Source organism: Amblyomma mixtum, chromosome 3 (genome assembly GCF_055824585.1).
Source record: "Amblyomma mixtum isolate Tamu chromosome 3, ASM5582458v1, whole genome shotgun sequence".
In the NCBI taxonomy this organism is placed as follows: Eukaryota; Metazoa; Arthropoda; class Arachnida; order Ixodida; family Ixodidae; genus Amblyomma; species Amblyomma mixtum.
In genome coordinates this window covers 409,218,764-409,242,052 of record NC_143014.1, presented here as the reverse complement: position 1 = coordinate 409,242,052, position 23,289 = coordinate 409,218,764, and the positions used below count along the sequence as shown (strand labels likewise).

General features: G+C 59.1%; 2 protein-coding genes and 1 pseudogene across 2 annotated transcripts; 2 read left to right on the top strand and 1 right to left on the bottom strand.

Annotated features, from left to right (window-relative positions):
• Nucleotides 1–1,488: 1,488 nt before the first annotated feature.
• LOC149357577 (uncharacterized) lies at nucleotides 1,489–3,315 on the top strand (annotated as a pseudogene).
• Nucleotides 3,316–9,917: 6,602 nt separating this feature from the next.
• On the bottom strand, nucleotides 9,918–12,865 carry LOC149357576 (uncharacterized). Its single transcript, XM_089576623.1, has 3 exons — nucleotides 11,364–12,865; nucleotides 10,994–11,126; nucleotides 9,918–10,847 (listed from the first exon to the last, which is right to left on the bottom strand). Exons 1-3 carry the CDS (start codon nucleotides 12,863–12,865, stop codon nucleotides 9,918–9,920), a joined length of 2,565 nt encoding a protein of 854 aa, XP_089432749.1.
• Nucleotides 12,866–18,064: 5,199 nt separating this feature from the next.
• On the top strand, nucleotides 18,065–21,010 carry LOC149357575 (uncharacterized). Its single transcript, XM_089576622.1, has 4 exons — nucleotides 18,065–18,512; nucleotides 18,574–19,564; nucleotides 19,802–19,934; nucleotides 20,081–21,010. Exons 1-4 carry the CDS (start codon nucleotides 18,065–18,067, stop codon nucleotides 21,008–21,010), a joined length of 2,502 nt encoding a protein of 833 aa, XP_089432748.1.
• Nucleotides 21,011–23,289: the final 2,279 nt, after the last annotated feature.

Genomic DNA, 23,289 nt, shown 5'->3' with positions numbered 1-23,289 from the left:
AACCCCCTCCCAGAGCGCCTCTACCACCTGCTCCGCACTGTGCAACACCACACGCCGTCCGCCTCGAAATACCTGGCATTCGGAATAAGCACAACACACCCCTCTGTGCCATGCAGCAACACACTGCGGCGCTCATTCACGACGAGCTCCAAACCAGCACACACATATACACGGATGGCTCTGTGGCCCCTGGCGGCACCTCTGTCACTGCTGCATGTGTCGTCCCTGCTCTCAATCTCACCAGACAATGCCGCATTCCTTTCCGCGCCTCCTCTACCACGGCCGAGCTTGCTGCTCTCAACTTGGCTGCAGATGTCGTTCTAGAACGACCCTGGCTCAATCCAGTCGCCATACTTTGCGACTCGAAAGCTGCTCTCATGCAGCTAAACCAACACCACACCCGTCATCTCCCCGTGGTACAAATTCTCGACCGCAAACTTCGCGCTCTCAAAGATCGCGGCACAAACGTCTCGCTCCACTGGATCCCCGCCCATGTCGGGATAACTGGGAACGAGCGGGCTGACACCCTGGCCAAACGGGCTCACAGCCAGGATGTTCCCATCTCTTCAGATGTCACTAAATATGACACCGCCCATCTCGCCATCTACGAGGCCGTCCTTTCTCGACACCCCGACGAGCGTGTTGCCTCACGCGGGCCATTTCGCCCTCTTCATTGCGCCGACTTTTCAGTCCGCGACCGAGCAACGCTCCTAAAGATGCGCATTGGCTGTGTGTGGACGGCAGAACGACTTCACCGCCTTCGTGGCATTGGCGACCCCCGCTGTAAGGAATGTGGTGGTCTGGAAACCCTCTCACATCTCATCTGCGACTGCCCAGGCTATAATGGCCCCAGACAGTCTCTACGTGCTGGCTTTCGCGACCTCGCTCTTCCTTCAGCATACCTTGTCAACATCCTATTTCCAGATGGCCCGCGTGAAAAAACGCGACGCGCCTTGAATCTCGTTCTTCGTTTTCTTGAAGACACCACTCTAAGAGAGCGTTTATAGCTCTCTAAACATCATTATAGCACAATACAATTCCCTATTTCACGCAAAACTAACCTACAGCCCTCAATTTCGAGCGCTCGCTCTCCCATTGGCTCACACACGCACTCCTCAGCCAATCAGCGATCTCGCGTCCCTTGAATGCTGGATTTCGGCATATTTTCCTCTTTTCGCCTTATGGGCGAGATTTTATCTTTCCTTTGCCTCAAATTCCTTTCACCATGGCCCTTTTCATCGCTATCGTTTCCATTTCATGCATATTAAGCCCACAGCCCTCGATTTCGAGCGCTCGCTCTCCCATTGGCTCCCTCGCGCGCCTCTATCAGCCAATCAGCGACTGCGTCTCCCACCGGTCCGCGCGTGGTGCCTGGGACCACCGGGCGAGGCGCTCCGCGTGCGGGGGTGCCTTCAGGGGGCCCTGACCGCAATCGACGCCTGCTTACGCGGTCTCGGTCTGTCGCTGAGTGCGGGCAAATCGGTAGCCATGGCCTGCGTTTCGCGCTCGCGCGCGCGCCCATCGCCACTGTCACTGGACGGGACCCCCATTCCTTGGCGAAAAACGGTGCGGTACCTAGGCTTGGACATCGACCAGCGTCTTTCCTTCCGCCCCGCGGCGACCAAGGCCTGTTTGCAGATGAAGAGGATCACCGCCGCCGTCCACAAGCTCACCGCTCGAGGCCAGGGCATCTCGCAACAAGCCGCGCTGCGTCTGTACAACGCCGCAGCCTTGGGGGCGATACTGTATGCACTGCCGCTCGTCTCGGTGCGCAAGCCATGTTGGACGAAACTGGAGCTCCAACATAGGAAGTCCCTGCGCGTGTGCCTCGGTGTACCGCGCACTTCACAGTGCGCCGCAACGCTAGCCGAGGCAGGAGCGTGGCCACTTCAGCTCCAGGCCGCGCGCAGGGCTCTCAATCACATCGACCGGCTCCACCGCGCACCAGACGGCGGCTCGCTGCTGCAACGATTTCGCACGCGCCCTCGTTCACGCATGGGTGCGGCGTTGCTCGAGTACGAGACCCTCACCAGCGGCTCGCCCCCTTACGACACCTGTGTGCCCTGGCCGGCTGCCACGGAGATACAGCGAGAAATCGTCGGCATCGCGGGAAAGCGGAGCACACCCCTCTGTGCTGTGCAGCAGCTAACCAGGGCCGTCCTGCACGAGGAATTACAGGACCATCTCCTCGTGTTTACAGACGGCTCAGTGGTTCGTGACAGCTGCTCGCTCGCAGCGGCCGCCACCATCCCCGCCCTGCGACTGCACAGCCAACAGCACACAAACTATTTGGGTTCTTCCACCACGGCGGAACTGGTGGGACTCCAGCTCGGGTTGGAACTCGTGCTCACCATCGTCCCTCCGCCGCCCAAGTGTGCTGTTTTGTGCGACTCCCGCGCCGCCCTCAGCCGGCTGCAGAACATCGGCCGTGGTACCCCGTTAGTGCGCGCAATCCAAGCGTGCCTTGCGCAACTGGCACAGCTTGGATGTGTTGTGCGCGTTCAGTGGGTGCCCGGCCACTGTGGAATCGCCGGCAACGAGGACGCTGACGATCTCGCGACCGCCGCACACCAGCTCCCTTCCAGCAACCTACCTCTTGCGCTGGAGGACGTGCGTGCGGTCATTCAGACTCATCTCCGACGGCAGCACCCCGATCCCCGCATCGCAGAAGGTGCGCGCATTCATCACGTCACCGGCTGTCGCTCGCTCACGCGGGCGCAGCGCGCAATGATCCTTCGACTGCGAATTTGATGCGTGTGGCACGGGAAACGACGTGCGCGCCATGGGTTCGCGACGAGTGCAGCGTGTGTCGGGTGTGGTTGTGACGAAACACTCGAACACTTGCTACTTCGCTGCACCGCGCTCATAGACGCCCGTCGCGACATGCTTGCGGCCTACCGGGCGCTGGGCATACTACCAGACTCCCTCGCAATGTTATTGTGGCCGCAAGGCAATGCGCGCACTCGCGAGCGAACATTGGTGAGCCTCTGTGTTTTCCTCGAACAGGCGGGCTTGACGTCCCGTCTGTTCTCCGCCAGGTAGTTATGTGCAGTGACGTGAACATTCCACGCGCGCTACCTTGGACGGTCAACAGCTGGACGCCCCCACTCCAGCTGTTTTGTGCTATGTGTCGTGCGCGCGTGACGGACCATCGATCGCCCAGATCAACACGCGCGTGCGACCTGTATATATGTATATTTAATCTTGTTATCGTGCGCGTGTGACGGAGCAGTGGTCGCTCAGAGCTCCACGCGCGCGCGTGTTGTACATATGTATATTTTATTCCTTGTAGATATGTAAATAGACTGATTGAAAGTGTACCCCTCCCCCTGTCCTTTCTACTGCCCCTCCACACTTTTCTTTCACTTCTACGCTCTGCCTGCTATCCTTTATTTCGCTGCCCCAGCTCAGGTGCTTCCTGTCGCGATAGCAGATGCCGGGGCAGCAAATATTCTTTTATCTTCCGTATCAAATGCATAATAAATAATCACTTACTACTACTACTATTTTCTTTTTCCGCCTTTCTGGCCGTAATTTTATCCCTTGTTTGCCTTCATTGTCATTCACCCGGACCCTTTTCATCACTATACTTTCATTCCACCTTCCCCAAACACGGCGCAACGGCGGTGATTCCCTCACAGAGGAGACAGTTGAACGCGCCGTGTCCCCACATTTCAAATCATTTTCACCAAGAATCACAAGAAGAAGAAGGCGCGCGACGGGTCTTACTCTCTTAACGAGCGGACGCAATTTCCTCCTGCTCTCGCAGCCATCAGCCCACTCTTCTAATATTATCTTGCAGCATCTTTCGTTATCGCTGCTGTATTACCACTCCTACCTTAACGTCGCGTAAACCTCGCGCCTTCCACCCCACCATGGGGTCCTTTTTTCTTTCTTAATTTCTTTTACCCTTTTTTTTTTGTTGTCCGCAACGGACCATGGAGAAGCTGCCTCCAACTCCTAGCGCCCGGCTTCCCGGCCGCCACCACCGCCGCGCCGGCAGCGTCGGCTGCTCGCGCATGCTTCAACAACTTTACATCGAGGCACAGAAGATTATCGAGTCTCAAGACGACGCTCGTCGCCTACTCTCTGCTGCTTACCGCTCCCCCAAGGCTGACAGCAAGACTGAGCCAAGTCCCATCACACGCAAGCCACTCAATGCCGAGTCGCAGCCAACTACTCAAGTAGCACCTGTCACTCCGACAGCTCCACTTCCTAACGTGTCCACCGCAAGTGGAGAAGACACAATAGTCTACTATTTTATGAGCCCCGAGGGCACTGAAACGGCACCTGCCTTCATCCAAACCACAGAGCCCATCGAGAATCCCTCTCAGGCCTCTCCATCACCGCTTCAACTCGCGGCAACCGATGCACAGGCACAACTTTCCAGTGCATCCGAGAACCCCGTTACTCCACCTCCGAACTGCCAAAATGAAAAAATAGAGGCCCTACAACTCACACCTCAAGGCCAAGAGGATTTTCCTCCTCTACAGCCAAGCACTGCGCACCTTCAGAGCAGCCAAACGCCTCCTCCACAAGAAGGGAAGCTCGCCGCAGCAACACAGACTTCCCCTCCCAGTCCTCGCCCTGGCATCAGCTGTTCTGAAGCCAAAGAAAAGAACACTTTCACCACCTCCACTCCCACAATAGTGGATGCCTTCTCTGAAGAAGATTACCTACAAGCCAAGCGTGGCCCCCCTCAGCAGGATCCCCCCTCGCCCCCTCGCCCCTCAGACGGCGAGAACGAAGCTCTCCCTTTCAAAGAGCAAGGTCGCAAAGCAGACAAAAGGAAGAAGCGCCGTCTCGCCTTCCGTCCTTTTAAGCAAACCAAGCCCAGACAGGCACCCCCTTCGGGAGCTCCAGACATCGCCCCCCCCTCCACTGGTCGCTTTTCAGCGCCAAGGCCTCAGGAGTGCAGCAATGCGAAGCCCGCTACTGTTCTCTATTTCCCTCTGGGAAACAAAGGGACATTTAAGAACACTTCGCGCGACGCACTTGCCGCGCAACTATCCCACCTTCCTGGTGTCACAGCAGTGCGTGTCAACATCAACCGCAATGTTTGCGCCGTCGACGCCCTTTCGACAGCCGATATAGCTCCTCTCCTCGCCGTGGAAGAGATTTGCGGCGTCAGAGTGCGCGCCAAACACCTTGGCCCCAAAACCTGCTCTGGCGTCATTTTTGGTGTTGACCGCGGCCTCTCCGAGGAAGATATTGCAGCTGGCCTCGACAGCAAGGTCCCCGTCATCAGCTGCACACGCAGTGGTGCCAACATCATTGTCCGCTTCGCTGGCATCAAACCCCCACAAGAGGTGGCTCTATTCAAGCTCCGCCGACGAGTCCGCGCCCGTCTCCCTCGCCCGCTTCAATGCCACAGCTGCGGCACCTTCGGGCACACCACGGCAACTTGCCGAAACAAGGCTCGCTGCCTTCGCTGCGGCGGTGACCACGCCACCGATAACTGCGACGCCCCGAAACCACGCTGCGCTAATTGCCGCGGCACGCACGCAACCATCGAGCCCCGCTGCCCACGCTGGCAACACGAGCGACAAGTTGCCATCGTTCTCGCCACGAGCGAAAAACATCTCACACGACAAGAGGCCGATAGAATTGTCCGAGAACGGCAGGGCAAGGAATCCACCTCGCTCTCACCGCCAGCAACCGCTGCACCTAGCAGCCAAGCCCAGCCCAGCGCTCTCAGCTCCGCGCAGCGCACAGATTCAGCCGCTGCACGCAACTTGGCGCCTAGCGCTCCTCCCACCGTCGCAACCACGGGCCGCTCCTTCCGCGACGCCGTCTTAGGACCTCGCGCTGCTCCATCAACCTCATCGTCACCTTCCGACCAGCGTGACACTATCATCGCCGCACTCACTGCGGCCGTTCAGGCGATCATCGAGGAGCTCCCGCCGTCATCAACTGCGCGCAAGTTGTGTGCAGCGGCCTTGGCCGCACAACAGGCCTTGAGCCAGCATGGCTAACCAGCGAACAATCCCCCGGCCGCGCATAAGGCAATGGAACTGCCGTTCCTTGCGCCGCCGTCACGCTGAATTGGTTCAGCTCCTTCCGCGTGTTGAGTGCGACATTCTTGCATTACAAGAAACTTACGCACGCGCGGAGGAACTAAAGATACCTGGCTACATAGGCTACAGTAGCCCCACTCCCTGCATTCTCGATTCATGCACGAACTCCCCATGTGCCGACTCTGCTCACCCGCATCGTCCCCCTCGTGTTGGCATCTATGTGCGCGCTTCGCTCCCACATACCCTCATCGATCTCACGGACATTTCTACCGATCGTGTCGAGTGCGCAGCTGTCACCGTTCGCATGTCCGGCCACGACACCTCTGTTGCATCTGTTTATGTCCGCCCTCCCACCTACAACTGGGACGCCCGTTTTGTTACAACTCTCTCTGCCCGTCTGGCTAAAGGCCAAGTGATATGTGGTGATTTTAACACTTACCACACCACCTGGGGCTCCCACATAACCACCAAAAAAGGCCGCGAACTTATGGACGCCATCCATGCTGCAGGACTTTTTCTTCTGAATGACGGAAGACCCACTCGCATCGGCCCGCACAGCAATCCTACGGCCATCGACCTCACCCTCGCCTCAACCGGCTGCTCGTACTCCTGGCACATCGCTCCGGATACGGAGGGCTCTGACCATCTCCTAATTGACATCATCCCTTCCTCTCCATCCTCACCACTCAAGAAAACCTACAGTGTTGTGCGGTAGTCTCATTTCCGCGCACTCTGCGCCAGTGATTGTCGTGATGAAGACTTCTTCTCGCATATAAACAAATGTGCCCTCTCAGCAACTACACTGTGCACTGTGCAGTTTCCATCACCAGTGCCTGACATAAAACTCCTTAATCTTCGTGCTGCCCGCCGCCGAGCCCAACGAAGGGCACGCCGCACAGACAGACCAGATCACTGGACGCTCTATAACCGCTTGGATGCCGCCTGCCGCCGCCATTCCAAGCGCCTTCGCCGCCGCAGCTGGTCCAGGCTCTGTGCATCACTCGACCGCCCCGGCTCGCCTGCACGTGGTTGGCGCATTCTGTCTGCGATCCTCAATCCGAGAATCCCACGTCACCCAGTCCTGGCCATCGCTATCACACGGCGCATGAGCAACGCAGACCTTGCCAACACCCTCGCAGATCACTTCACAACAGTGGTGAGTGGAGCAAATTCATCCCCAACTACTGCTCTCCAGATCACTATCGTGCCAGCGCACATAGCAGATGATATCCTTACTCTCTGCATGGAAGACTTTAAAATGCATGAACTGGATAAATGCATCGCCGCCAGGAAACGCAGAAGCGCGCCAGGTCCCGACGGCATTACATATCAAATGATCAGGAACCTTGACAGCAAAGAACGCAACCGATTACTCGCTGCTTACAACCGTATTTTCCAAAACGGTGACCTACCTGACGATTGGCGCACTGCCACCGTTATCCCAATTCTCAAGAAGGGGAAGCCTATCAACAGCATTAAATCTTATCGTCCAGTCTCCCTTACCTCAGTTCCTGGGAAGCTCCTGGAGGCGCTCGCCCTGCAAAGACTTGAGTGGATCGCAAACGCTTCCAACGCACTGGCTCAAGAGCAAAGTGGCTTCCGGAACTCCCGCTCGACAGCCGACTGTATCATCGAGCTTGTAGCTTCCCTTGAACAAGCCAAGCACGACAAACAACGCGCCTACCTCCTTCTCCTCGATGTGAAAAGTGCCTTTGACACACTCTCACACACAGCAATATTGGACTCCGTTCGCTCTCTCGGCGTGACGGGAAGGCTGTTCCAGTACATACACTCCTTTCTCACTGGCCGCTCCTTTCGCGTCAAAGCTGGCAGCTCCATGAGTACACCTCGCCCACTAGTTGCTGGGGTGCCACAAGGCAGCGTTTTGAGCCCCTTTCTTTTTAATCTAGTATTGGCCAAACTACCAGCTTACCTCCATGCCACAAACGGCTTTCCAGTCCGCTGTTGCATTTACGCGGACGACATTGCGCTTTACTGCTCTGGACCTACCCTACAGGGACGAATAGTTCGTGCTCAACTCCAGGCTGCACTAAATGTAGTCCACACTTTCCTCCGTTCTGTTGGCCTCTCTCTTTCGCCAACCAAAACAGAGGCTCTCGTCTTCCACCCACGCGCTGCTGCACGAAGCATCATTCCCCCTCTCCAACTCGACGGCACCCCCATCCCATGGAAGCCCTCTGCCCGATACCTTGGCCTCATCATCGACTGCCAACTCTCGTGGCGCCCCGCAGTCACCCATCTCAGGAAGCAGGCAAAACAAGTCGCATCAGCCGCCAACAAGCTCATCGCAAAGGGCGACGGCTGCTCTCCTACACTTGCTCTGCAGTTTTACAACGGCATCGCAGTTGCTCGTTTCCTGTATGCTCTGCCATTTCTTGACATCCGTCCCAACCTTTGGCGCAGCATAGACACGGACCACCGAAACGCCATCCGCTGTTTCTTTCGTCTCCCGCACTCTTCCCACGTTGCTGCCACTTACGCAGAAACATCATCCTGGCCTGTATCTCTGCGCGCCGAACGAGTCGCTCTAAATGCCATACGCCGCATTAGAGGCACAACAAGCACTGACTTACTCATCTCCCGCCTACTTAAAGCGCCCCACTCAAAAATGGGCCGCACTCTGAGGTCTTTCGACGCCAACATTGCAAAACCCCCTCCCAGAGCGCCTCTACCACCTGCTCCGCACTGTGCAACACCACACGCCGTCCGCCTCGAAATACCTGGCATTCGAAATAAGAACAACACACCCCTCTGTGCCATGCAGCAACACACTGCGGCGCTCATTCACGACGAGCTCCAAACCAGCACACACATATACACGGATGGCTCTGTGGCCCCTGGCGGCACCTCTGTCACTGCTGCATGTGTCGTCCCTGCTCTCAATCTCACCAGACAATGCCGCATTCCTTTCCGCGCCTCCTCTACCACGGCCGAGCTTGCTGGTCTCAACTTGGCTGCAGATGTCGTTCTAGAACGACCCTGGCTCAATCCAGTCGCCATACTTTGCGACTCGAAAGCTGCTCTCATGCAGTTAAACCAACACCACACCCGTCATCTCCCCGTGGTACAAATTCTCGACCGCAAACTTCGCGCTCTCAAAGATCGCGGCACAAACGTCTCGCTCCACTGGATCCCCGCCCATGTCGGGATAACTGGGAACGAGCGGACTGACACCCTGGCCAAACGGGCTCACAACCAGGATGTTCCCATCTCTTCAGATGTCACAAAGTTTGACACCGCCCACCTCGCCATCTACGAAACCGTCCTTTCTCGACACCCCGACGAGCGTGTTGCTTCACACAAACCACCTCGCCCTCTTCATTGCGCCGACTTCTCAGTCCGCGACCGAGCCACGCTCCTTAAAATGCGCATTGGCTGTGTGTGGACGGCAGAGCGACTCCACCGCCTTCGCGGCATTGGCGACCCCTCCTGTAAGGAATGTGGTGGAGTTGAAACCCTCTCACATCTCATCTGCGACTGCCCAGGCTTTAATGATGATGATGATGATGATTACTTTGGGGTATTCTTGGGAGGGGGTACTGGTCCCGACGTATGTTGGCCAGTTGGTGGCATCACTCTTGGGGACCAGGGGAAGGGGGATGTAGGGAGGGGAGAGGGGAGGGGGTATGGTCGTCGCCGAGACGGGAGCGGTCCGAGTCCGTGCAGGGGGAGGGGTCTTGGAGTAGCGCCGCCGCCGCAACAACAGCTCGCGGGGGGAAGCCTCGGTGCACTAGGATAGTGTGCAAGCACCGGGCTGGGGGAGGCAGATTCCTAGACCTTCATGTGGCTGGGAGGAGCCGAAGGTCCAGAAGGGTCCAGGTCCAAGGCTGCAAGTCCAGAAGGCCGCAGGCCTTGGGCTGCAGGTCCAGGTTCCTCGGGTTACAGAAGGATGTCCAGGCCGGTCTCCTTGAGGTAGGCCAGCAGGAGCCGGCAGGCGGACAGGTGGTTCCGGGCCGGGAACAGCAGCTGGTCCTCCGTGTCTGCTGGCAGGCCGAGGGCACGGTAGCCTGCAAATAGACGGCTACGAGGCAGAGCAAAAGTAGGGCATGCACCCATCAGGTGACCCATGGTGCCTGTATCCCCGCACGATGGACAGGCAGGGGAGGAGGCCATACCAACTACGAACTTGCGTGTCGGCGTCCATGAGCATCCGATCCGAAGTCGGAGCAGGAGAGCACGTTCTCTGCGCGGGATCTTGTCTGGGAGCCGGTGGAAGGGCCTGCACGCAGAGATACGCCTGTCAGGATGCTTTGCCCTTACCGCTCGCCTTAGTAGATGCCGGGCAAAATCATGCGGGGCCACTTTAGTGGTCACGGGCGACCCATCGTTGTGGGCAGCCTTGGCGAGGGAGTCGGCGTCCTCGTTGCCCTGGACGCCGGTGTGGCCAGGGACCCAGTGAAGGGACACCTGGTAGCCTGCATCCTCCAGTGCGTGCAGGTGGGCACGCAGGACACTCGCCGATGTCTGCGAGATGTGGGGCCTGCTCAGGAGCTGGAGGGCAGGCCGAGAGTCACACAGGACAGCGACAGGGCCAGGTGGGGTGGTAGACCCGATGAATTCTGCTGCCAGGTGGAGACCTGCCAGCTCAGCTGCCGTGGAGCTGCCCGGGAAGGAAAGTCTGCAGGACCGGCTCTGCTGCAGTTGGGGCACTGCCAGAGCCGCTGCTGCTTGCCCTGTGGCTGGTAGGACCGAGCCATCGGTGAAGAGGAGGGTGGTCCCTTTGCACTCTTCCAGGAAGGCAGCAGTGGTCTGGCGGAGTGCTGCAGCAGGGGAGTGGCGTTTGGTCACGCCGTCAAGGTCCAGGGTGACCTGCAGAGGAGGTCGGGTTGGAAGAGGGGGAGGACTGGGAGGCCCTGGGGAGGCCCAAGTGTCTCCACGTAGAGTGCGTGGAGCTTCCCCATCCTAGACTCGGCATTGGCCTGCAGGCGAGCACGGAGGGCACCACCATCACGAACGTGGGCGAGCAGGTCCGTGTGGGTCAGGCCCATCTGCAGGAGCAGGAGGTCCAGCGGGAAGATGCCCGCCTCTGCCAGCGTGGCCGGGACCTGCGATCGCGGTGGAACCCCCAGGAAGCGGCGGATCCATTTCCTGCGAGAGAGTTCCATGCGATTAAGACGGGTGCTCCGGAGCGTAACTAGGGGGAGCGCGTAAAGGATGGCTGATGTCGCCGCTGCCTCGAAGAGTCGGATGGCCCAGGTGGGGGTGCAGCCGTTGCCTCGGGCGACGATGGAAAGTACTGCTCGGCCGACTCGCTCCATGTGGGACAGGAGGGCCTTGTCAGCAGGAATCCAGGAGAGCCGGTGGTCGATGGTGAGACCAAGGTACTTCACCTGCGATTTCCAAGGTAGCTTAGTGCCGTCAATCTTGAGGGTAGCAATCTGAGCCGTGGCTCGTGCTCCCCTCGGATGTATAAACAAAGCCTCAGATTTCGTGGCTGAGAGAGACAGCCCCTTGGTCGCCAGGAACTGCTGCACCCCGTTGAGGGCACGCTGGAGGGCCTGTCTGGCAGAGGTAATCTGCCTCCTCGGAGCTCGGACCCAGAGGGCGACATCGTCCGCGTATACAGAGCAGAGAACTCTGTGGCGGCGGTCCTGCTGGATGGAGCGAGGGAGGCCTGCCATGACCAGGTTGAAGAGGAAAGGGCTGAGGACAGACCCCTGAGGGACCCCGGTGGTGATGGGGCGAGGACTGCTCAGAGTGCGGCCAACCCGAACCTGCATAGAACGGTTGGACAGGAAGGAGGTTATAAACCGCCGGAGGTTACCTGTCACCCCCAGCTCGTCCAAGGCCGTCTCGATGGTGCTGTGGGGCAGACCGTCGAAGGCCGACTGGACGTCCAGGAGGACAAGGATGGCAACGTCTCCGTGGAACTTCGCTTCCTCGAGGGATGACACCACGTCCGCGATGGAGTCTGCGGTACAGTGGTGCCTGCGAAAACCTGTCAAGTTCTCGGGAAGAAAGTTAGTAGCCTCAGCAATCCAGGTGAGTCGTTGGAGGGCCACCGACTCCATGGTCTTACAGGCAGCTGAGGTCAGCGAGACGGGTCGGTAGGACGACAGCTCCTTGGAGGGCTTGCGGGGTTTGAGGATAGGGACCACGATGGCCGTGGTCCAGCTCTCCGGGAGGATGCCGCTCGACCAGATGTCGTTAAACACGGTCAGCAGGCGGGCCTTTTCCGGGGCATCCAAGTTCCGCAGCATCTGCAATGTGAGCCCGTCTGCCCCAGGAGCGCTCTTCTTTTTGGACCGATGGAGGGCCCTGAGCAGCTCGTGTGGGGTGATCGGGTCAGTGCAGAGGGAGGCTACGCCAACAGCACCTGCAAGGACAGGAGGAAGTTGGGTTCGACACTGGGACGGAGGTCCCAGTGGTGGGCCTGGACTCGGGTGGGCAGCCTTGGTGAGGTGGTCGGCCAGCTGCTCCGCCAGTGCCTGGTACGACACCCCCCGGGCAATGGCGGCACCGAGGACTGGGTGTCGGTTTGCTGCGACCTGGAGGAGGGACCGCAGGAGTCGCCAGGCCGTCGCCGACTGCCGTGCCGAGCGGATGGACTGGCAGACGCCAGCCCAGCCCTCCCTAGCCCGGCGGTTCGCCTGGCGACGGCAGACAGCATCAATCCGCCGGTAGGCCGTCCAGTCCTCTGGGAGCCACGTGCTCTCCGCCTTCCGCTCGGCTCGTCTCCTGGCAGCTCGGAGTCCCAGGAGGCGAAGGTCTGGGACAGGGGCCTGCACTGAGGTAGAGCAGGACACAGTAGCACTTTGTGCACACTTGCCCAGCAGGGTCAGGAAGTCCTCTGCATGGGGGATGTCCTTTGCGAGTTCCCTGAACATGGGCCACTTGGTGATTTTGTACACTTTTTCCTTCCTGCGCCTTCAAGAGGAAGGGTTCAGAAGGATGGGGAAGTGGTCCGAGCCCATGGAATCCGGAGCTCTATCCCAGGTGTAGTGGCAGGCGTCCGACAGCAAGGCTAGGTCGATGATGGACGAACGGCCTGGTCGGATGAAGGTAGGGGCCCTGGGCTGCAGGACCCTGAGACTGGCTGCAGTGATGGCATCCAGAAGCTTCCTGCCTCTGGCGGACGTGGTACGGCTGCCCCAATCCCTGTGGTGAGAATTAAAATCTCCACAGATTAGAACATCCCTACCAAGTCGTGCATGAAGGGCCGTGAGGCAGGAAGGGTCCCAAGGCACACTGGGTGGGAGGTAGACTGAGGCCACTGTGGTGTCCGTGCTGCCCATGCGGACGCGCACAGCACAGATCTCCAGGTGACCCAAGTCAGGGTCATCGGCTGCCAGGACAGTATGGGGGATCCCATTTCTGACATAGATGGCCGTGCGGGGTCTCTCCTGGGGGTGGGAGTCGTCCCGGCAGGGGGCGTCACTGCAGTCCTGGAGGGAGCAGCAGGAGCGGCCCGAGTACCCAGTGTACCCTGGGAGACTGGAGGATTCTGCAGGAAAAGAAAAGATAGCGATGAAAAATGGAAAAGATAGCGATGAAAAGGGCCAGGGTGAAAGGAATTGGAGGCAAAGGAAAGATAAAATCTCGCCCATAAGGCGGAAAGAGGAAAATATGCCGAAATCCAGCATTCAAGGGACGCGAGATCGCTGATTGGCTGAGGGGTGCGTGTGTGAGCCAATGGGAGAGCGAGCGCTCGGAATTGAGGGCTGTAGGTTAATTTTGCGTGAAATAGGGAATTGTATTGTGCTATAATGATGTTTAGAGAGCTATAGTCGCTCTCTTAGTGTGGTGTCTTCGAGAAAACGAAGAACGAGCTTCAAGGCGCGTCGTGTTTTTTTCACGCGGGCCATCTGGAAATAGGATGTTGTCAAAGGATGCTGAAGGAAGAGCGAGGTCGCGAAAGCCAGCACGTAGAGACTGTCTGGGGCCATTAAAGCCAGTCTCCTCGGAGCATTCGTAGGCAGCGGACCTGCGTCGCTCGCCTCCCTGAACCTCGGAGCCTCGTTTTCGCCCGGTTGTGCCAGTGTCGCCCTAGCAGCCAACGCTGCCGGTCGCGCCCGGCGCTCGCTCCGTCGAGTTCGTGCGCGCCTCGAGGCCGCGGCGTTTGCCGCCGGCCCTTGCAGCCCCCTGCCATACTGTGCCCTCCGTGATCGTGTGTGCCCGTGCCCTGGAGCCCTGTGTTTTGGATTACCACTGCTAACCAAGTGTTCCTCGGCCCTTCCACCATACCAACTACCTGGTGTGGTCTTCGTCGTGCCTCTTCAGGAGCCGTGTCGACGGCCGGAAGAGCAAGTTTTTGCCACTTTTCTTTAGGCCTTTTTCCGCCTACCCAAGTCCTTTGTCTCTCCTGATTTCGTCTTTATTCCGAACTCACTCGTTTTAAAACTAGCCCTCCCTCACTATCCTCTATTTTGCTTTTTTAAATCTTTCTACCCTTCGCTGCTTACTAGTGTTGTTTTTTTTAGCGCTCGCATTTCGCTTTATCGTTCTTCCTTTTCTCTGAGTATTCCTTTGTCCCACCGCTAGCCCTATTCCTTTCACCCCCATCTCCTAAGCCTTTTTTTTCTCCTGTCTCGCGAGGAACTCACCAGATCACTCCAACCTTCTTATTTCATTTACTTCTACACCTGTCTTTCCTCTTTAATTCCACTCTTCCTGTTCGCGTATTCACTTGTTTTTACTCGAGTTTTTCACGTGTTTTTCTCGAGTTTTCTTACTCGTGTGTTACACGTGTTGTACTTGTGTTTTTTTTTTCACTAGTGTTCCCCTACCTCTATTTCTACTACCTCTCCTTTTCCCTACTCTTCTCCACGTCCTCACTTGTTTTCACTCGTGTATTACTCGTGTTTAACCCGTGTTTTTACTCGCGCGTTTGACTTGTGTTCCCCCGCGTGTTCACTTGTTTTCACCCGTGTTCTTCTCGTGTTTAACCCGTGTTTTTTACTAGTGTGTTTGACTTGTCTTCCCCCGCGTGTTCACTTGTTTTCACTCGTGTATTACTCGTGTTTTACCCGTGTTTTCACTTGTGCTTTTGACTTGTGTTCCCCCGCGTGTTCACTTGTTTTCACCCGTGTTTTACTCGTGTTTAACCCGTGTTTTTACTCGTGCGTTTGACTTGTGTTCCCCTAACCCTATTTCTTCACCCTCCCTCTTTTCCTACTCTTCTCCGCGTTATCACTTGTAATTACTCGTGTTTTGCTCGCGTTTCTTTACCCGTGTCTTACTCGTTTTTTTTTTACTTGTGTTCCCCTACCCCTAGTTCTTCTACCTCCTTCCTTTCCTACTCTTCTATCCGTTTCACTTGTTTTTTTTTTCGTTTTTTTTTAACCGTGTTTTTCTGGTGATTTTCTACTCGCCCTATTTTTTATATTTCCCTTCTTTGCCCCCCTTCTGCATTTGCTTTCTTTTCTCCTCCTGTTGTTTTTTGCCGTACTCCATACTCGCAGGGGACCCCCATAACATTATGGGGGACCACACTGCGAGTGACGAGCCTGTCCCTGGCACAAGCCACTCCCCACGCAGCCCAAGGCGCACCCTCCACCACCAGCGGTCTGCCAGTCTAACCGTTGATCCCAAGTACTTCCTCCGCCACCTCCGCCTGCGGGTGGCAGCCCTTCTGGCAGAGGCCAACCGGGGCCAACGGGTCCTCCAGACGCCGGATCTTCCGGGCCGTCACCAGGCCTCCACACCCCCCTTGGAAACCACTGTCCAGGCTACTGCCAGCCTGCAGCACAGCCCTTGCAGCTCCAGGCACCCCTCGCCTACGCGCAGCGCTTCCCCCCCCCCCCTTGCGCGAAGCGCTTCCTCCTCGCTAGCGCGCAGTGCTTCCCCCTCGCCAGCAGTCACCCGCCAGAGGGCCCAGTTCCTGAGGGACCACCCTGACCTGCCCCCCGGCCCCAGGCGGCAGCCCAGGAAACCCCGACGCCCCAGGCCTCACCAGGAGCCGTCCCCGGAGCACCTGCCCGCAGGGAGCCCCCAAGCAACTGTGCCCACTCAGCTGCCCGTTGCCGATCCCTCCCCTCTGATCACCCCCTTTGTTGAGGTCTCTTCCCCAGGAGGGCCCACAGACCAGAGATCCTCGGCACTAGAGAAGCTGCTCAACGCAGCCAGTCAACAACAACAGGTTGCCTCCTCCCGGTCCAGCACCCCAACCCCACCGGTCCATGCCCCTGAGGAGTCTCTCTCCCCCCCAGGCCATGGCCCTCCAGAGGTAAGTGGCGAGCCCTCGCTACTTAACCCTCCCCCCTCTGCTCCAGCCAGTCAGGACCAACGTGGGCCAGACGGGTGGATCCTGGTGAACCGCAAGGCCAGGCGTCCAGGAGCCCGTCCACGGCCCCGTGTGGCCACTGTCCTCTTCCGGCCCCGCCAGAGGTCCTTCTCTCTCAGGGACGTTGTCAAGGAGGACTACAGCGCCTTCCTGTACTCCCGGCCTGGCGTTTTGGAGGTACGAGTTAACCGCAGGCGCAACATCATCGCCGCGGACGTCTCCACCCCAGAGGCCAGGGCAGCCCTCCTGGGTCTCAGCTCCCTGCTGTCTACCCCAGTCCGGGCTTTCGAGGCCTCCCGCCCGGATGGCTTCATCGGGGCCGTCTTCGGTATCGACCCGGAGGTGTCTGAACAGGACATCGCCGACACCATCGAGTCCTCGGTGGAGATCCTGGCCATCCGTCGCCGTGGCCGTGCTGTCACCGCCCGTTTTGCAGCTGAGCCCCCGGACCAGGTCCAGATTGCCGGGATACTGTTCCCGGTCCACCCTTTCAAGGCCCGGCCCTTGCTGTGCTCTCGGTGTGGTGGCTACAACCATGTGGCTGCCTCCTGCTCGAAACCGCAGCGTTGCACTTTCTGCGGGGGCCACCACCACCACCGGGCCTGCAGAGCAGACGTCCCCCGCTGCATCCACTGCGGTGGACGCCACTGCGCGGAGGACCCCTCCTGTCCCATCTGGAGGGAACAGAGTAAGGTGGCGACTGCTCTCCGCAGGCATGCAGAGCCTGGGGCCCGCCGGGCGGCCAGGGTCCAGATCCGCCACCAGCAGCAGCCTCCCAGGGAACCGGGACCCGGATCCTCCAGGGTCACCCGGGGGCTCAGCTATGCCAAGGCCCTGCAGACTCGGGGCCCCGGACCTTCCCGCCCTGCTGCCGGGGTCCCAGCCCGCTCTCCAGCGCAGGATGCCCAACAGACGGTGACGGCAGCCCTGCGGCTTGCTGTCCAGGCCCTCTTGCCACAGCTCCCCCGTGACTCGGGCGCACGTCAGATGTGCCTGGCTGTCCTCGCTGCCGAGGGCCCCTCCACCCAACACCATGGATCGCCGTAACTCGGCCCCCTCACGGCCTCGGGTCATGCAGTGGAACGTGAATTCCCTGCGTGCCCGGCGGGCCGATATAAAAGACCTTGTTCTGCAGGGCTCCCTGGACTACGACATCATGGCTCTCCAGGAGACCCGGATCCCTGCAGAATCCTCCCGTCTCCCAGGGTACACTGGGTACTCGGGCCGCTCCTGCTGCTCCCTCCAGGACTGCAGTGACGCCCCCTGCCGGGACGACGCCCACCCCCAGGAGAGACCCCGCACGGCCATCTATGTCAGAAATGGGATCCCCCATACTGTCCTGGCAGCCGATGACCCTGACTTGGGTCACCTGGAGATCTGTGCTGTGCGCGTCCGCATGGGCAGCACGGACACCACAGTGGCCTCAGTCTACCTCCCACCCAGTGTGCCTTGGGACCCTTCCTGCCTCACGGCCCTTCATGCACGACTTGGTAGGGATGTTCTAATCTGTGGAGATTTTAATTCTCACCACAGGGATTGGGGCAGCCGTACCACGTCCGCCAGAGGCAGGAAGCTTCTGGATGCCATCACTGCAGCCAGTCTCAGGGTCCTGCAGCCCAGGGCCCCTACCTTCATCCGACCAGGCCGTTCGTCCATCATCGACCTAGCCTTGCTGTCGGACGCCTGCCACTACACCTGGGATAGAGCTCCGGATTCCATGGGCTCGGACCACTTCCCCATCCTTCTGAACCCTTCCTCTTGAAGGCGCAGGAAGGAAAAAGTGTACAAAATCACCAAGTGGCCCATGTTCAGGGAACTCGCAAAGGACATCCCCCATGCAGAGGACTTCCTGACCCTGCTGGGCAAGTGTGCACAAAGTGCTACTGTGTCCTGCTCTACCTCAGTGCAGGCCCCTGTCCCAGACCTTCGCCTCCTGGGACTCCGAGCTGCCAGGAGACGAGCCGAGCGGAAGGCGGAGAGCACGTGGCTCCCAGAGGACTGGACGGCCTACCGGCGGATTGATGCTGTCTGCCGTCGCCAGGCGAACCGCCGGGCTAGGGAGGGCTGGGCTGGCGTCTGCCAGTCCATCCGCTCGGCACGGCAGTCGGCGACGGCCTGGCGACTCCTGCGGTCCCTCCTCCAGGTCGCAGCAAACCGACACCCAGTCCTCGGTGCCGCCATTGCCCGGGGGGTGTCGTACCAGGCACTGGCGGAGCAGCTGGCCGACCACCTCACCAAGGCTGCCCACCCGAGTCCAACCACCACTGGGACCTCCGTCCCAGTGTCGAACCCAACTTCCTCCTGTCCTTGCAGGTGCTGTTGGCGTAGCCTCCCTCTGCACTGACCCGGTCACCCCACACGAGCTGCTCAGGGCCCTCCATCGGTCCAAAAAGAAGAGCGCTCCTGGGGCAGACGGGCTCACATTGCAGATGCTGCGGAACTTGGATGCCCCGGAAAAGGCCCGCCTGCTGACCGTGTTTAACGACATCTGGTCGAGCGGCATCCTCCCGGAGAGCTGGACCACGGCCATCGTGGTCCCTATCCTCAAACCCCGCAAGCCCTCCAAGGAGCTGTCGTCCTACCGACCCCTCTCGCTGACCTCAGCTGCCTGTAAGACCATGGAGTCGGTGGCCCTCCAACGACTCACCTGGATTGCTGAGGCTACTAACTTTCTTCCCGAGAACTTGACAGGTTTTCGCAGGCACCACTGTACCGCAGACTCCATCGCGGACGTGGTGTCATCCCTCGAGGAAGCGAAGTTCCACGGAGACGTTGCCATCCTTGTCCTCCTGGACGTCCAGTCGGCCTTCGACGGTCTGCCCCACAGCACCATCGAGACGGCCTTGGACGAGCTGGGGGTGACAGGTAACCTCCGGCGGTTTATAACCTCCTTCCTGTCCAACCGTTCTATGCAGGTTCGGGTTGGCCGCACTCTGAGCAGTCCTCGCCCCATCACCACCGGGGTCCCTCAGGGGTCTGTCCTCAGCCCTTTCCTCTTCAACCTGGTCATGGTAGGCCTCCCTCGCTCCATCCAGCAGGACCGCCGCCACAGAGTTCTCTGCTCTGTATACGCGGACGATGTCGCCCTCTGGGTCCGAGCTCCGAGGAGGCAGATTACCTCTGCCAGACAGGCCCTCCAGCGTGCCCTCAACGGGGTGCAGCAGTTCCTGGCGACCAAGGGGCTGTCTCTCTCAGCCACGAAATCTGAGGCTTTGTTTATACATCCGAGGGGAGCACGAGCCACGGCTCAGATTGCTACCCTCAAGATTGACGGCACTAAGCTACCTTGGAAATCGCAGGTGAAGTACCTTGGTCTCACCATCGACCACCGGCTCTCCTGGATTCCTGCTGACAAGGCCCTCCTGTCCCACATGGAGCGAGTCGGCCGAGCAGTACTTTCCATCGTCGCCCGAGGCAACGGCTGCACCCCCACCTGGGCCATCCGACTCTTCGAGGCAGCGGCGACATCAGCCATCCTTTACGCCCTCCCCCTAGTTACGCTCCGGAGCACCCGCCTTAATCGCATGGAACTCTCTCGCAGGAAATGGATCCGCCGCTTCCTGGGGGTTCCACCGCGATCGCAGGTCCCGGCCACGCTGGCAGAGGCGGGCATCTTCCCGCTGGACCTCCTGCTCCTGCAGATGGGCCTGACCCACACGGACCGGCTCGCCCACGTTCGTGATGGTGGTGCCCTCTGTGCTCGCCTGCAGGCCAATGCCGAGTCTAGGATGGGGAAGCTCCACGCACTCTACGTGGAGACACTTGGGCCTCCCCAGGGCCTCCCAGTCCTCCTCCTCTTCCAACCCGACCTCCTCTGCAGGTCACCCTGGACCTTGACGGCGTGACCAAACGCCACTCCCCTGCTGCAGCACTCCGCCAGACCACTGCTGCCTTCCTGGAAGAGTGCAAAGGGACCACCCTCCTCTTCACCGATGGCTCGGTCCTACCAGCCACAGGGCAAGCAGCAGCGGCTCTGGCAGTGCCCCAACTGCAGCAGAGCCGGTCCTGCAGACTTTCCTTCCCGGGCAGCTCCACGGCAGCTGAGCTGGCAGGTCTCCACCTGGCAGCAGAATTCATCGGGTCTACCACCCCACCTGGCCCTGTCGCTGTCCTGTGTGACTCTCGGCCTGCCCTCCAGCTCCTGAGCAGGCCCCACATCTCGCAGACATCGGCGAGTGTCCTGCGTGCCCACCTGCACGCACTGGAGGATGCAGGCTACCAGGTGTCCCTTCACTGGGTCCCTGGCCACACCGGCGTCCAGGGCAACGAGGACGCCGACTCCCTCGCCAAGGCTGCCCACAACGATGGGTCGCCCGTGACCACTAAAGTGGCCCCGCATGATTTTGCCCGGCATCTACTAAGGCGAGCGGTAAGGGCAAAGCATCCTGACAGGCGTATCTCTGCGTGCAGGCCCTTCCACCGGCTCCCAGACAAGATCCCGCGCAGAGAACGTGCTCTCCTGCTCCGACTTCGGATCGGATGCTCATGGACGCCGACACGCAAGTTCGTAGTTGGTATGGCCTCCTCCCCTGCCTGTCCATCGTGCGGGGATACAGGCACCATGGGTCACCTGTTGGGTGCATGCCCTACTTTTGCTCTGCCTCGTAGCCGTCTATTTGCAGGCTACCGTGCCCTCGGCCTGCCAGCAGACACGGAGGACCAGCTGCTGTTCCCGGCCCGGAACCACCTGTCCGCCTGCCGGCTCCTGCTGGCCTACCTCAAGGAGACCGGCCTGGACATCCTTCTGTAGCCCGAGGAACCTGGACCTGCAGCCCAAGGCCTGCGGCCTTCTGGACTTGCAGCCTTGGACCTGGACCCTTCTGGACCTTCGGCTCCTCCCAGCCACATGAAGGTCTAGGAATCTGCCTCCCCCAGCCCGGTGCTTGCACACTATCCTAGTGCACCGAGGCTTCCCCCCGCGAGCTGTTGTTGCGGCGGCGGCGCTGCTCCAAGACCCCTCCCCCTGCACGGACTCGGACCGCTCCCGTCTCGGCGACGACCATACCCCCTCCCCTCTCCCCTCCCTACATCCCCCTTCCCCTGGTCCCCAAGAGTGATGCCACCAACTGGCCAACATACGTCGGGACCAGTACCCCCTCCCAAGAATACCCCAAAGTAATCATCATCATCATCATCATTAAAGCCTGGGCAGTCGCAGATGAGATGTGAGAGGGTTTCAACTCCACCACATTCCTTACAGGAGGGGTCGCCAATGCCGCGAAGGCGGTGGAGTCGCTCTGCCGTCCACACACAGCCAATGCGCATTTTAAGGAGCGTGGCTCGGTCGCGGACTGAGAAGTCGGCGCAATGAAGAGGGCGAGGTGGTTTGTGTGAAGCAACACGCTCGTCGGGGTGTCGAGAAAGGACGGTTTCGTAGATGGCGAGGTGGGCGGTGTCAAACTTTGTGACATCTGAAGAGATGGGAACATCCTGGTTGTGAGCCCGTTTGGCCAGGGTGTCAGTCCGCTCGTTCCCAGTTATCCCGACATGGGCGGGGATCCAGTGGAGCGAGACGTTTGTGCCGCGATCTTTGAGAGCGCGAAGCTTGCGGTCGAGAATTTGTACCACGGGGAGATGACGGGTGTGGTGTTGGTTTAGCTGCATGAGAGCAGCTTTCGAGTCGCAAAGTATGGCGACTGGATTGAGCCAGGGTCGTTCTAGAACGACATCTGCAGCCAAGTTGAGAGCGGCGAGCTCCGCCGTGGTAGAGGAGGCGCCGAAAGGAATGCGGCATTGTCTGGTGAGATTGAGAGCAGGGACGACACATGCAGCAGTGACAGAGGTGCCGCCAGGGGCCACAGAGCCATCCGTGTATATGTGTGTGCTGGCTTGGAGCTCGTCGTGAATGAGCGCCGCGGTGTGTTGCTGCATGGCACAGAGGGGTGTGTTGCGCTTATTTCTAATGCCAGGTATTTCGAGGCGGACGGCGTGTGGTGTTGCACAGTGCGGAGCAGGTGGTAGAGGCGCTCTAGGAGGGGGTTTTGCAATGTTGGCGTCGAAAGACCTCAGAGCGCGGCCCATTTTTGAGTCCGGCGCTTTAAGTAGGCGGGAGATGAGTAAGTCAGTGCTTGTTGTGCCTCTAATGCGGCGTATGGCATTTAGAGCGACTCGTTCGGCGCGCAGAGATACAGGCCAGGATGATGTTTCTGCGTAAGTGGCAGCAACGTGGGAAGAGTGCGGGAGACGAAAGAAACAGCGGATGGCGTTTCGGTGGTCCGTGTCTATGCTGCGCCAAAGGTTGGGACGAATGTCAAGAAATGGCAGAGCATACAGGAAACGAGCAACTGCGATGCCGTTGTAAAACTGCAGAGCAAGTGTAGGAGAGCAGCCGTCGCCCTTCGCGATGAGCTTGTTGGCGGCTGATGCGACTTGTTTTGCCTGCTTCCTGAGATGGGTGACTGCGGGGCGCCACGAGAGTTGGCAGTCGATGATGAGGCCAAGGTATCGGGCAGAGGGCTTCCATGGGATGGGGGTGAAACCGAGTTGGAGAGGGGGAATGATGCTTCTTGCAGCAGCGCGTGGGTGGAAGACGAGAGCCTCTGTTTTGGTAGGCGAAAGAGAGAGGCCAACAGAACGGAGGAAAGTGTGGACTACATTTAGTGCAGCCTGGAGTTGAGCACGAACTATTCGTCCCTGTAGGGTAGGTCCAGAGCAGTAAAGCGCAATGTCGTCCGCGTAAATGCAACAGCGGACTGGAAAGCCGTTTGTGACATGGAGGTAAGCTGGTAGTTTGGCCAATACTAGATTAAAAAGAAAGGGGCTCAAAACGCTGCCTTGTGGCACCCCAGAAACTAGTGGGCGAGGTGTACTCATGGAGCTGCCAGCTTTGACGCGAAAGGAGCGTCCAGTGAGAAAGGAGTGTATGTATTGGAACAGCCTTCCCGTCACGCCGAGAGAGCGAACGGAGTCCAATATTGCAGTGTGTGAGAGTGTGTCAAAGGCACTTTTCACATCGAGGAGAAGGAGGTAGGCGCGTTGTTTGTCGCGCTTGGCTTGTTCAAGGGAAGCTACAAGCTCGATGATACAGTC

What these genes read in the sequence shown, in the direction of transcription:
- LOC149357576 (XM_089576623.1), bottom strand. Translation starts at nt 12,865, where the DNA reads ATGTTCAGGGAACTCGCAAAGGACATCCCCCATGCAGAGGACTTCCTG. An exon ending in CCTTGGAAATCGCAGGTGAA is followed by an intron (nt 11,127 to 11,363) that starts GTACCTTGGTCT and finishes ACTCTCTCGCAG; the next exon opens with GAAATGGATCCGCCGCTTCC. An exon ending in ACACGGACCTGCTCGCCCAC is followed by an intron (nt 10,848 to 10,993) that starts GTTCGTGATGGT and finishes CCTCCTCTGCAG; the next exon opens with GTCACCCTGGACCTTGACGG.
- LOC149357575 (XM_089576622.1), top strand. Translation starts at nt 18,065, where the DNA reads ATGTTCAGGGAACTCGCAAAGGACATCCCCCATGCAGAGGACTTCCTG. An exon ending in CCTTGGAAATCGCAGGTGAA is followed by an intron (nt 19,565 to 19,801) that starts GTACCTTGGTCT and finishes ACTCTCTCGCAG; the next exon opens with GAAATGGATCCGCCGCTTCC. An exon ending in ACACGGACCGGCTCGCCCAC is followed by an intron (nt 19,935 to 20,080) that starts GTTCGTGATGGT and finishes CCTCCTCTGCAG; the next exon opens with GTCACCCTGGACCTTGACGG.